Source organism: Pygocentrus nattereri, chromosome 4, assembly GCF_015220715.1.
Source record: "Pygocentrus nattereri isolate fPygNat1 chromosome 4, fPygNat1.pri, whole genome shotgun sequence".
Lineage (NCBI taxonomy): Eukaryota > Metazoa > Chordata > Actinopteri > Characiformes > Serrasalmidae > Pygocentrus > Pygocentrus nattereri.
In genome coordinates this window covers 27,216,459-27,231,551 of record NC_051214.1, presented here as the reverse complement: position 1 = coordinate 27,231,551, position 15,093 = coordinate 27,216,459, and the positions used below count along the sequence as shown (strand labels likewise).

The 15,093-nt window shown below is 40.0% G+C and overlaps 1 protein-coding gene across 6 annotated transcripts in view; it reads right to left on the bottom strand.

Moving 5' to 3' along the window:
* ralgps2 (Ral GEF with PH domain and SH3 binding motif 2) overlaps positions 1-15,093 on the bottom strand; it is a 157,651-nt gene that overhangs the window by 101,122 nt on the left and 41,436 nt on the right. For all 6 annotated transcript variants that reach the window (XM_017688545.2, XM_037537969.1, XM_017688549.2 and 3 more), the window contains exons 4-5: positions 14,972-15,079; positions 11,742-11,792 (exon numbers count right to left, since the gene is read on the bottom strand). In XM_017688545.2, coding sequence (XP_017544034.1) covers positions 11,742-11,792; positions 14,972-15,079 — 159 coding nt within the window. The remainder of the gene's footprint in view (positions 1-11,741; positions 11,793-14,971; positions 15,080-15,093) is intronic.

Here is a 15,093-nt window from a genome sequence, read left to right as displayed (position 1 = left end):
GAATAAATGCATAACACAAGCAAAAAGTATGATCTCTCATGACGTGCTGAGGTGGCATATGTGAAAAAGGCCTGACACAGATGGAACGGAGCAGTATCTGAGCAATGCTGAAGCGAGAACAAACTGCATATCAGAGCATCCCGAGCAGCGCGCTCTGTTCTTATCTATTCTCTCACTTGCTGATTTGCAAAATATAAGTAATACAGACTGCACAGAAACTGATCCACATACAATGTATTCCCACCTATCTCAGAACGCTGGAGATCACTTTTCCAGACTGAGACAAAAGAGATGAGTGGGCCAAAGTGGGACAAGGCCCATGGGTAAAACAGTGCAGGGAGGGGGGATACATGTACAGTACAGGCTACTGGAAGGCACGCTGTAGCTGGCTTGCAGTAGAAGAGATGATTATTTAAACGTGGAGTCAGACACTGGTTCTGGAAAACTGGAGAGCCACCACCAATCCACACAATGCAACCCATCACGGAGAAGACAGGCAGGAAAAAGCTCAGAGGATACATTAGCGAGTAGAGTACAGAGATAGGTTAAGTAGGAAAAATCATGTTAAAAGTGTTTTATGTGCTTGAAAAATAAAAGGAGAGGGCAACCAAGGATTTCTAAAGGCATGAGAAAGGAAAGTGTGTTGGCTTCGGGCAGCAAAATTCTTATTTTTCTTTGTTCCATAACAGCTATGATTAGTCCTCATTACCCTGAGCCCACCTGTTCCATAAACTCATAACTACCAATAAGCACAAAAATACAACCTCAGGCTAAACAAACACAAGGTCCCACAGAGTGCTATATACCCACAGAGTACAGATATAGCACAGTTTCACATTATTTATTTAAGTCTTGGCATCATTATCTTGCTGTAGAATTAATTTCTTCCTAATCAAATGTTTTCAGATGTATTAAAATGATTCTGTACTAATCAGCAAAAAAATAAAAAATAAAAAAATCAATGACTACCGATGATATCCATCCCAAAACTTGCACTCCTTCATCATGCTTGACTGAAGATTGCAGACATGGTTTGAATGGTCTTTGATCCCATTTACACCTGGTCACTTCATGGGTCTTGAGTATCAGGATTTTATCCAGATAAGGCCAAATATAAATACATCCAAGACACATTTGAAACAGATACAAATCCAAATCGATCAAACCACTTAAAGAGGTGGCTGAGAGAAGCATTTAGATGTTATAGCAGTGTAAACACATCCATCTCTCTAAGACACAATCGACAACCCCTCCCTGTGAGGAAGATAAAAACATGGTTGATGACCAGATGAAACTAAACACTAAAAGCAAAATGGACAGACACTACTGTGCCAAACAAACTGGAGCGGAATAGGTTGAACAGAAAAACAACTGATAATTGGTTGCCGCATAATTTGCATATTCTGTCCCACACAGCAATGGATTTCAGTCTGACTAACCGGAGACATACTTGACTTCAAAGTGCAAATGCATCTGGCTAAAATCTTATCTGGATACAATCCAGATAATAGTCACATGAAGTGTCCAGGTGTAAACCGGGACTTTGTGTTTCGCCGGCACACGCAATACCTTCTGCTACTTCCAAAGTTCTTAAAGTTGAACTAATTTGCACAAATTGCAGTGGACAAATTAAAAACCTGATAGACTTTAAATTATATTTAGCTAGTTGGCGTCTTCTGTGCAAATTTCTATAAAACATAATTTTGCTTGTTTTTTCTTCCTTATACAGAAAAGTGAATAAACTTGTACTTAATGGCAGTTTTGACTGATCTCAGACTTTTGCACAGTACTGTACACAGCATATATGTTTTATTGGTACTGCTAAAACTAAAAAGCAGCATCATCGACATCAACACTGATACACCAGTGTAGACGATACATCGCTCGACTAGTGTTGCTACACTACAGCTGTGTATGTCTATTCCTATGCCTAAAAATGACCTAAAGCTAATAAATCTGAACAGAATGTTTTTCCCAGAAATGGTTTACAGTGAATTCATGTTCCAACACTGTTCTTTTCTCTATGAGTTTACTAGGCAACTAGAAGAGAAATAACAGATATGTACAGTACATCCCATCTGTTAAAGGCTAACTATACAGCCAGTTAAAAAAAAAATTTCATATGATAAAACTCACTGTATTGAATGCACACTGTAGACAAATGGAGCCAAAATGGTCATGTTCTCCATAAAGGAAAGCGAAGCACACAAAAGTTCCAAAACCATGGCAAGTTCCTGTATCCCTCTTCATTTCCCAGTACCGTTTTCTGACCGTAACTTTATACTCCATTTATCGAGTTGGCAATCATGTCTACAACTATGTCGTTCAGGCTTTACTGCAGTATCATGATGTTGTGATGGAAGTTCGATTAAGCACTGGAGACATGGCACAGAGCGGAAGCCTGTTATGTGTTGTACGGGCCCAAGGATACGGTGCCATGTTCCCGCTGCTGTTGGCTTAGAATATCTCTCGTGTGTGTATCGGGCTTTAGTGAGCCCCTGCTGCATTCTTCACTACATTACGTCTCTCTTATAACCATGAAACGCTGCTCTCTGTGAGCCAGAGAAGCACAGCTGAGCCAGTTTCTAATGTGCTTCTGACTGTGTATCGTAACCATGCAGAGAAAACAATGGTTCCCATCAATTCCCAGTTACGACAACACGGAGCTGCAGCTGCTTGGCATTACAGCGTGTGTGCGAGAACCACATAGAACGAGGCAACTCCAGAAGCAAGCTGACTGTTTATCAATAAGTTACTGAAAAATTAATGAATAAAGGTAGATGCTTTTGTAGATGCCTTGTAGACGCTTTATAAACACCTATTAACTGTAACAGAACGTTTAGTTGTATGCAGAGTCAGCCTTGTGACTCGACTCAGACTCTAGACTTACAATGTGAAAATTCAGCATGACTTTGTGTGGCAATTTTGTTAGTCATGCGGTCATTTTTGCAATGCTGTGTCTTGCAGCCTCAGGGGCGCCAGGTATGCTAGCAATAGCTGAAGCTGTCAGCTAAATTAGCTTTTATGCTAGCTAGAATACACATTATGTAAACTACTCAACAACAGTTTCAAATTGTTTTGCCTCTTCTTTTAAACACTGTATTTGCTGTGTGTTGTTTCTCAGTTCTATCCTACAAACTGAAGGTGTTTCTATTATGAAAGGCTTGTTTAAGTCTTACTTAAACTTGACAGTTTACTTTTGTATTGTGCACGCCTGCAGCAAATAATGAGACAAAAATAGTTTATTTAGTCGCACAAGAATTCCAACAAAAATGTGAAGATACTTGTGGCATCAGCAGTACATAGGAATGTAAAATAACAGTTAAATGACTTTTTCTCATAAATCAGTAGCTCGTGTAGATAAGTCACAGATATTTCAGGACTGTTGTAGACAAAGACTGTGTCTCTTCTAGACACATCCTTCTGAGCTTTGCATCTCAACTACAGGGTTTACATCCCTAACACATTGTTGGCAATGAGCTATTTCACCAGAGATTTTAACAATAAAGGCATCTGTTTATAATCTGAATGGGATTCTTAAAATGAAGTATGAATATAAAAGGTGTCGCAACAGCACTAGCCACCATCTTAAACGCAGTGTTTGTGCTGCAGAACAGTTCAGCAGACCAGGAAGATACTGGAAGTCTCACAGATTCCAAGCTCTACAGATATCATACACAATTAGACTCAAGTCAGATTTCTGGCTTTTGATTAGGTCATCATTTCAAGCCTATACCTACCAACAAAAGCCTGTGTAGCACAGAATTAGATTTTGGTTTAATAACAGCCATATACACTGCTCAAAAAAATAAAGGGAACACTCAAATAACACATCCTAGATCTGAATGAATGAAATATTCTCATTGAATTCTTTGTTCTGTACAAAGTTGAATGTGCTGACAACAAAATCACACAAAAATCATCAGTGGAAATCAAATTTATTAACCAATGGAGACCTGGATTTGGAGTCACACACAAGATTAAAGTGGAAAAACACACTACAGGCTGATCCAACTTTGATGTAATGTCCTTAAAACAAGTCAAAATGAGGTTCAGTATTGTGTGTGGCCTCCACGTGCCTGTATGATCTCCCTACAACGGCTGGGCATGCTCCTGATGAGGTGGCGGATGGTCTCTGACCATCTGAGGATCTCTGAGGATCTCATCTCGGTACCTAATGGCAGTCAGGCTACCTCTGGCGAGCACATGGAGGGCTGTGTGGCCCTCCAAAGAAATGCCACCCCACACCATTACTGACCCACTGCCAAGCCGGTCATGCTGAAGGATGTTGCAGGCAGCAGATCGGTCTCCACGGCATCTCCAGACTCTGTCACGTCTGTCACATGTGCTCAGTGTGAACCTGCTATCATCTGTGAAGAGCACAGGGTGCCAGTGGCGAATTTGCCAATCCTGGTTCTCTGGCAAATGCCAAGCGTCCTGCACGGTGTTGGGCTGTGAGCACAACCCCCATCTGTGGACGTCGGACCCTCATACCATCCTCATGGAGTCAGTTTCTAACCATTTGTGCAGACACATGCACATTTGTGGCCTGCTGGAGGTCATTTTGCAGGGCTCTTGCAGGGCTCTGGCAGTGCTCCTCCTGTTTCTTCTCACACAAAGGCAGAGGTAGCGGCCCTGTTGCTCCTACGGCCTCCTCCACGTCTCCTGGTGTATTGGCCTGTCTCCTGGTAGCGCCTCCAGCCTCTGGACACTACGCTGACAGACACAGCAAACCTTCTTGCCACAGCTTGCATTGATGTGCCATCCTGGATGAGCTGCACTACCTGTGCCACTTGTGTGGGTTGTAGAGTCCGTCTCATGCTACCACGAGTGTGAAAGCACCACCAACATTCAAAAGTGACCAAAACATCAGCCAGAAAGCAGAAAGGTACTGAGAAGTGGTCTGTGGTCCCCACCTGCAGAACCACTCCTTTATTGAATGTGTCTTGCTAATTGCCAATAATTTCCACCTGTTGTCTATTCCATTTGCACAACAGCTGTGAAATTGATTGTGAATCAGTGTTGCTTCCTAAGTGGACAGTTTGATTTCACAGAAGTTTGATTTACTTGGAGTTATATTGTGTTGTTTAAGTGTTCCCTTTATTTTTTTGAGCAGTGTATTTTGTAATTTATGAAATGAAGTGCATAGCACCTTGTATATATATTTAAGAAACAAAATATCTTATAAGAATAAATTACATGGAGTGGGATTCCTCTGATGTGTGAGAAAGAAGCAGGAAAAAGAAAACCTGGAGTGGAGTGATTACAAACACTTTGAGCGAGGAGCGAAAATGTCCAGACAAACCATACAGGGTTGAAAAAACAGCCCATTTTGAATTTTTGGCTTTTAAAACCAACACATTTACAAATGTCTACTTATCCAGCAGCTCAGCCCCACTAATTCATGCTGAGTCCTTCGGGCTGAACCACTTTTTGAATAAGACACAAAACGGGGCAGCCAATCATTTACATTTATCAGACAAGATTATTTGCCAAACTGTTCCATCAACTGTTAGCCAAAACTGAAGTGGACTTAATGATTGGCCAGTTTGGATCCGCAAGTTTTAAAATTTGCTCCAACACTCTTCACCAAGTAAAGTCCTATAGTGTCGGCCGTTCTGCTGTTCTATGTGTGCGAGTGCATTTGCGTATAATTAGTGGTTTTAATGCAATCCAGTGAATTACATTATCTCCACCATCTCCCCCTAACCTGGGGTTCCACCAGGCTCTCCTTGCTGTCCCATCAAAGCAGCACCAGGAGCCCTGCTGAACACACAGGCCACACATTAACAGAGTATAACCAAAACCAGATTCACTTCAATAAATCCCATCTCTTCACATCCAACAAATCTCTCTCGTCTCCACTTTCATTCTCCCGCTCATTCTCTTTTTACAGGTTTTCCATTCCGTGCATAACGGAACAAAGCAGCCAGCTGACCTTTTAGAAGCAGAAAGGTCACTGCTCCTCCACAACAAACAATCAGTGAGCCAAAAAAGGATTTTTTTGGAGCCAAAATGATGGTAAACAATACACTTTGTTGTTGCCAATACTTATCAATAATTTATCATGCTGTAACCCATAAATAAAGTGCAACAAGCATAAGATGGATTACTGATTAATTTTACACAGCTGTGAAGCAGCTAAAATAAACACTGTACTTCTTATCGCCACAGAAAAGTATTTTCAATAGATTGGAAAACTCTGGAAACTAAGCTGACCAGGCCCAATGGCACATGTCAAATAAAGGGGTTTAACCGTGTACTTTGGAGTGATCAAGCACCACTCAGTACCATTGGGGGAAGCTGAAGTGGCCTTTGTGATCCAGAACTAATCGACCAAAATCAGTATGTGACCGCACAAATGCTCTTGTAGTTGAATGCAATGAAATCCTCACAGCTCTAAAATGTTCTAAAATAAAGAGATCTGCCGAAAAAAGTAAAGGCTGTTACTGCAGCATAGGGGGCAGAACGCCCAATCAATATATTCACTTAATATATTCATATTAATATTCTTATTCATTTAATACTTTCATAGAGATCACAGGAGAAACGTTGGCATGTGCAGGTGACTACAAACCTATAGTCTAGAGGAATGCAACATTAGGAATTTAGTCCAGGGACTCTTACTGGTATTGCAATAGTGTTTATAGCTGAATTGGTTGAATTGGTAAATGGACATTTGTGGGTTTCTTTGGTCTATCGTACGGCCATCTTGACAGTTTTTCTTTTTTTTCCCCCTCATAACACTTCATTTTGAGCGAGCCCTTGGAAAACCTCCATTTGGAGGGCCATGTAGGCCCAACACTTCATCTTACCCCTCTAGCTCAACAAAAATCAGCACACCCTACCACCTAGACGTAAACATGCAAAACAGAGGTGCAGGGCTAGGTGGTAGGAGTAAAAGGTGAAATGGGATTGGGCCCTAATCTTCTGTGCAGTGTAACACTCTCTGCTTTCTATTTGAGTGACTATTTGAAAAGAAGACTAAACATGCACCAGTGAGCACTTAACGGTGTGCTAAAATACTGGCTGTAATTCTAATATTTGACTGATTATGTTAATTACATTTGGTCATTTACATGCAAATAATCTGTGGGCCGCTGATGTATCAAAGTACGAAGGGTCTGTCTATTTTTGTTACTGTCGCAGTGCAGTTCTCAAACCAGTGGGACGCCTTGTGCTGTCAATGTCTCCAACACAGACTGTCTGGCCTGAACACACACATACAGTCATCCATTGACAATTCCAGTGTGAATTATTGAACCCAGGGTTTTAAAGCCAAGTCTGCCTGTCAAACACACTCGCACAGCACAGCCAGAGATAAATGACCAGAGGACATTCTCTTACAATGCGTTTTATAAAGCTCTGTAAAGACACAGTTTACAGTTTAACAGAATATTTTTGCCTACATATTCAGTTTTCTTTCAGAGATTAAAAGACATAATACATCAATAACCTATAAGTGCAGTACGGGAAAATAAGAGGACTGCCAGTTCCCTGATATCATAGTGATTATTAGGATCAAAACTGCAGAATGAGTTTCCATGCTGGGCAGCTCAGTAAGAGTCAGAGTGTTCATAAACAGCACAATAAAACCACAACGTCAGAGTACAGAACTCATGCCTGCTGGGTCTACTTGAATGTATGCATGAGGTAAACTGTAATCTTTACTGTTTAGCACTGAAAACAGATGGAATTCATAATGATGTTTTCATTGAGTTAGCTATTTAAGGGCAGCTACAGTTCCTCAAAAGCATGAGGTCATGCTGGTCCAGGGCTCTGAGGTAACAGCAGACATAAAGGGCTTTAACCAAAAGACGCAACAGGACACCTATCACTCTGTCAGCTCGGGGTCTGAGGTAAAGGCTTAAAGGCATATTATAGCCAAAAAACAAGGTTACATAATTTCCCCTTTATCCCTAGCACAACCAAGATCTGCTTGGTGTCCACAGATTGCTTCATCTTTCTGCCCTGAAGCCAATGAGTAATGCAAGCTCATACATGAATTAGCATTGAGCAAACTGTATGCATAATTAAAATCACACACTGCCTCAAACCACATCAAGTAGTTTCATATACACTTGCGCTTTTTTAAACTGTATGACATACTGTTTTGTATAAAAATGAGAAAAACTGACAGACAACAGTATAGCCCCTTTCACACATGCACTTTTACATGGAAATTTAATGCTAAATCAATTGGAACTGTGACCATAAGCTGGAGTTGAAGCGTGAGGCTTTTGATTTTACAGTCAAGTTTTTAGTATTCGCAAAACAAAAGAAGACGTGGAAGAGTATTTTTGTACATAATCAAGAAATGAAGGAGTTGTTAGCCAATCATGCTGAGGACATCATGTCCTGTTTAACAGGACTTTCACAGTATGAATGAAGGTATTCGTCCTGTAACACACACATTCTGTAGAATACTGTTTAAAAGCTGCATGTGTAAATAACGCAGAGCCCAAACATTACTGGCAAAAGTGCCCCAGGGTAACATAAGATAAGATGAGGCTTTATTGTCATTCGCATCACATGTGGTACATGAGGTGGAACGAAACATTGTACTCACGGTCCAGTTAACTCCTAAATAACATAAACAATAAATATTCAGTGGTTGAGTGGAAAACAAAAATATTCCAGACAATTGCAATTTAAGACTCGTCACAAACAAGCCTATTCAAGACTATTTAACAACATAAGCTGAGGAGAGATTATGGTTTGTGGTTTAGTCACGCACTTTGCGGTTTCTATTATTTATTAGCCTCAGAGCTCCAGCGCAAAACTAAAAAACTTCAGACCCAGAACACATCCCGAATGTCTGCAAGGGGAGAAACTTGACATTTGGCCTGGTTTATGCTTTTCCTACAAGTATGAAGGAAGAAAGACAAAAAGCCACACAACTGTTGATGCAAATGAGAGGGGTGTGTCTGACTGAAAGTCTATGGAAAGAGCCAAGGGTTGGCAACATGTGGCTCCAGAGACACATGCGGCTCTTTTACAGCCCTGTTGCTCCACAACACAATCAAAATTTTAGGTAAAAATAAAATAATCATCCTTTGCAGGAAAATAAAGCTCTGCTGATCATTTTAACACTGTTTAACTATAAATGGTCAAACACTGAACTTACTATATAACTGTTAATTCACCCTTTAACCCTGAAGGTTGGCGCACAGACTGCTGGTCTAAGATTTAAGACAGACATTGATCATTTACAGACAAAAAGACTTATTTGCATTTATATTCTTTTTTGCTGGTTTTCTGATACATTTAATCTGCAATGAGAAACTACTAAAAAACACTAATAAGTCAGCTTCTCATTCGCCAACTTCTTGTTAGAATTCTCTTGTTCCACCTTAAATAGTGCAGCAGTTGTCACCTCAGGCACCATTTAAGGTGTAACAGGAAAATTCAAACAAGAAGCTGGTGAATAAGAAGCGACTTCAGCCTGATAAAAAAAAAAAAAAAAAAAAAATCAACACAGATATTTTACAAGAAACTATTCCACTTTTGCGAAAACAGTTTCTGCTGCAGATGCGAGGAAAGCGGCTGTAGCTGAGCTGAAGCTTAAAGCAGAGCAAAGAGAGTCAGCAATATGACGTATATGATATTTTTAGCCTATACTAGCACTACTGAGACATATTTCCAGCCAAGATGGTAAAATGGATATAAAATGTTGCAGCTCTCAAGGTGGTTTAATTTTTGTTGAAAGGACAAAATGGCTCTGTCTAACATTTGGGTTGCCAACTCCTGGTCTAGGCCTTTTCCTCTATGCTAATATCGTTCTCTCTGTAGCTTGCTCTTACCCCTCTCAAACATTCTGGCTCACAAATTTTCCAGGATTATGGCTAAATCTTCAAGGAACTAAAAATCCTCATTCAACCTAGACTGCCAATACATAAACAATATGAGTTGGTAAAATTTTTTTTGATAATTTACATTTCATTTATTATCCATTGATATTTGATATTGACTGGTGTGAAAGTAGAGGAGGCAATGGATAGGGGAAGATGGAGGCAGATGATCCGCTGTGGCGACCCCTAAAGGAAGCAGCCGAAAGAAGAAGAAGATATTTGATATTGATATTGATCCACTACTATTTGTCTTAATTTTACAGAACCTCTGCAGAACACTGTGTGGTGGATACCAAGCTTGATTTTTAAGCTATGACGTTTGCTCGAACAAATCCAAAAATCTCTGCCACAGAGATGGAAGCTTTCGTTCTTCGACAGATCCAGCATCTCTTATTTCAAACATTAGGAATGCATCACTGCAAGGGCTCAGACAGCACCAAGTCTGCCAAAATAATCAAAACCTCACATGGCTGTTTAATCAACCACAGAATCCCATGCCACATTTCAACAGGCCTGGAAATTATGTAAATTACAGCGATCACTATATAATAAGACATCAATAACAGCTATAATAAAGCAATAGGCATACGCAAACAAATCCCAGGCATGCACTATTTTTGTCCTCTCTCGTTCTCTCCCTCTCTCCATCTCTCTTAAGGATTATATCCAGTCCCTCTCTCCCCATTTTTTCAGCAGTCATAAAAACGAAAAGATCCAGAATGCAACACTTGGATTCAGTGTGGGGTAAGCTCATCAAATGCTTTATGAATCACAGCTGATGCTGCTGAAGGCCTCCACTTTACAAACAGAGCACAGGCAGACATGTTTGGGCCCATAAATCGCACAGAGAGAATGTGTTTTTGTCTGTCTGTCCTGGATGCTCACCGATTTTACTCATCCTACAGCTACAATGACGGCTTTACAAGCACACAAAAAGTCTCAGTGATGATTTTTAATTAAAAGAATCAAATGAAAATTGTTTCCGCGTAAATCTTATCAGATTAACGAGAACACTGTTGGCTCCCTACGTGTGAAATGTTGTGAGTTGTGTTGAGCTGCTGGAAAGCGATGTGGGATGAAAACCATTTACACCTCTACGCTAAAAACGGCCCTGCTGAGATGAAACGAACAGCATGACTGCAGAGTTTCTCGATGTGTTTAAAAAAAAAAATTTATAAAATAAAAATCAGGCACAACTGCCACAATTAAAAAAAATATTAAATCCAATAAAAACATTTAGAAATACTGACATGCTTTCTTACACATGAGGAGGAAAGTCCAGTGAGCTTCTGGCTGAGAATGTTATACACATTTTCTTAATACAAATATACTCCATTAATATAAACCCTTCTGACTGAGGGACTTCCAAAACAGTCAGAAATTACATTTTATAGCTATTGTGTAAAGAGGTTAAAGGTAAAAGGTATGTTGGTCTTTAAATATCATCATTATGATGACAAAAGAGTGTAAAATGTGTTACTGTCTGTGTTTGAATACTGTGTCATACTCATATTATGAAAGGCTTTTTATTGTATTTGTTCACTCAGAGCAGAAGTAAACTGGAATATCTTACTTCACCTTCACTATAATTCAAAAGGATGGTGTTATTAAGGCATTCACCACTAACACCAAAGCAGGAAAGTACATCGTCACAGATATTTGTATGGAATGTATTGCTAACTGGTTAAAGGTAGTAGGGAAAGCTGGTTTTCTTACTGTTTAAGCCTTGCATAATAATAACCACGTGAAAGGAGAACAACCTGTGAATGAACCATGGACTTACTGCCCCCTACTGGGAAAAATCAGCACTGGCAAAGAAGAATCAGACAGCGGTAGTGAAGTGCCCAAGTGTGTGCGTTTATGTGTGAGGGCATATGGACATGTACTCACTTCAGGCTGGATGGCTCTGAACACTGGTGCATCCATAAGAGTGATTTGACCCTGCAGGAAAACACGGGGAACAAATTAAAAATGTAATGTCATTTAATCACTCATAAAAATGACATTTGATCTTAATTCCACCTAAAAAACTAACACAAATCACAAGTGAACTAATTTAACACATGAATACCTGAGATCTTTCACACTAGTCTTGATTTCTCAGATAATGTAAATAATACTTTGTACTAATTTGTGCAAACTTCTTAGAGAAGACAAGAACTGACCACCAATCACTGCTGCCTATGCCATCAACATAACCAAGACGACTCATCATTTTCTGTTGCAGTAACTTGTATATCTCTTGGCACACGTCAAAAGCATTCGATTGTCCTCTGCTTTGTCAAGTGTGGTGCTAGCATCTCCAAAAGTAACTAAAACAAACTGGTCAACTGAAGGCAAAACTATAAAGCTGGTTATAAAACTTCAGCTCCTAAATGAGGTCATGAAAACTGGCTGCTCCTTTCCAAAATAGGGCATAGCCTGTATCTGTGCAAAGCATATATTTGTCACTTAAGGAAGACATTTGTGGCCTTTAAATGGTTAAGATAGTCAGATGGGGAGCAATCCGTAAACCGAGCTATTTATGATGAACAGCCAATCATGTGAAACATGAGGAGCCAAATGGCTTATTTTTCAGGAGAAAAAGGAATCACATCACAAATATGTTGACTCTAAAGTGTTAACAGTAAAAAGCAACACTGCCTCAACTGCCTAGTTAGTGCTTACTGGACTATTAAGTGCTTTATGTTCTTCAAATCTTTGTATGTAGTATGCTGTGTTTCTTCCTTCCACAGTAACACTTTCATGCATGACTGATCCACGAACATCACCAAGAAAATAAAAGGGGTCCTGAAAAGGACCAGAATGGTCCACCTCCAACTGAAGATGGTCAGAAGCTTGGCCCTGATTGGTTGACGAGCTGTAGTGCAGCATAAAATGGCATGGTAATGCAGCACAGTAAAAAGAGATCCACCATTGAAATTCCAAGAGTGGACTGACATAAACTTAAAGCTTGAGGTTAAGCAAGAAATCCTGCTTCAGGAGACATACCACAAGTCTGTTTTCTTTGTTATTTGTCACAGTGCTTAATCTTTTAAACAATGATTCAATTCTGGAAAAAAAATATTGTGCACAATTTAGGTGAGCAGAAAAATTTCACCTTTCATACTGTTAATGATTCTCTGTGAGTCTGGTGCAAAATGGCCTTGAAAGCTCATGGGTGTTTACAAATAGGAGAGGTGTCCATGTGTTCACAGTGGGCAAATGTTCAGACTCTTAAATTTATAATAGGCTACATCGTCTTCTCTGTGGTCCTCCATTCTAAGGGGATGTACGAGTGAGCATGTCTGACAGTTTTATAAATAATAAATCAGGTTTTGTCTGTAGTTTAGTCTCTTGCTGAAGTGTATGCATGGTCACGTTAGCACATACATGCAGATCAATAAAACATCCTCTCCTACGTGCTCTACTTTGCATCACGTGAGTTTGACTATCTGGGTTAGTGAGGAAGAGCATGAATAAATGAAGGAGAGAGCTGCTCTGTAGCCCAGATAGAAGCGCTTTCTGAAGAATACGCTCACAAGCAGGTCAACATGTCTGATGTAGGCCTGGAATATAGAGAGTGTTTCTTTACAAAATTACACAGAACTACACAGGCAACATCTGCAACATCTAACAGACCAGGCAAAGGTTTGGACACAATATATTTTTATGATCTGGAAAATCATTATTTAAAGGCTTATGCTTAACCCTTAAATGCATGGCCCAAATATGTATCAATAGCTCAAATTGTAATGGCCCAGTGCTTATATTTAGCACTATATATTCTACAGACTCTGCCGCAAAACTTTCATTTAGATCTTCAGTGAAATAAAAAAAATGTTGAAACGCAATCATTATACACTATATGGTCAAAAATATGTGGACACCTGACTATCACACCTACAGATTGTTGGAAATCCCATTTCAAAACCATTGGTATTAATATGGTGTTGTTCCCCTTTTGCGACTAGAACAGCCTCCATTCTTCTAGGAAAGCTTTACACACGATTCTGGAGTGCGTCTGTGGAAATTTGTGCCCATTCAGTTAAAAGAGCATTTGTGAGGTCAGGCACTGATGCTGGATGAAAAGGCCTGGCTAACTATCGGCATTCCAATTCGGTCATGCTAGAACAGGAAAGGCCTCAAACTGTTGCCACAATCTTGGGAGCGCATGTTTGTCTAAAATGTCCCTCTTTGAAACTGAGGAGCCTAGCTCAAACCCCAAAAAACAGCCTCGGACCATTGACCCTTCTCCACTAAACTTTCCTGCTGGCACTATGCATTCTCCCAGATTCGTCCATCAGACTGCAAGACTGTAAAGCTGTAATTGCCCCAGAGAACACATTTTCACAGCTGGGTCCAAATGTGTAGCTATTAATCATTTTATTTATTACGTTGGCATACGCTTATTCCTAAAGCTACAACTCCTCACAGTTCAACAATCTTGCTATTAAGAGTTTTAAGAAAAATGTAAATAAACAAGCTGGTTTCCTTTCAAATGGTGTTTAGAGTTTGGGTTTAGAGACCCACCTCTCACCACATGGAGAGAGGTGACCATGACCCTTGACCATGTTGTAACACCTATCACCACTGTTGTGAACAAACACTCTTTAGGTTTCACTGGAATGGCACATCAAAGTACTCTGAGTGACTGTTTACATCCTAGCAATTTAATTATACAGACATGTTGAAAAAGCAGTGGAGTTTCTGTTTAAGCAACCAACTTCTTCTGGACTGCATTCATGTTAAAAGTACTGCTGCTCTATTTTAAAGAGGGACCTTAAGCAGTTACAGGATTGGAAAGTTTGAAGAGAGCACTCTGATTTCACTATATTTAATTCTCACGCCAGAGGACATTACAGCTTGTGTGACTGACTGCCAGCAAGCATCAATTATTACACAGGCTCAGCTGACCCATTTACTAAACTCTACAGTACAGACAGATAATGTTTTACTGTCTTTGTAGTCGCACATTTGCAACTTGCCTGCATGAGTGTGCATCTGTTTCTCAATTAATGAGTCTAAATTAAAATTTAAGGAATAGAAATTAAAGTGTGAAAGAGTATTTGCCTGCAGTGAGTCACCACATCGCTCACACTCATACACACACACACACACGGGGGGGGAGTGTGTCTTACTGCATATTCCTCTGGTGTGACCTTCAGCACATCAAAGACGACAGCATCAAAACTCTTCTTCAGCTCAGCCGAGCCCTTCTCACTCAGAGACTCTGAGCTGCTGCTCCTCTGAAAATCACACA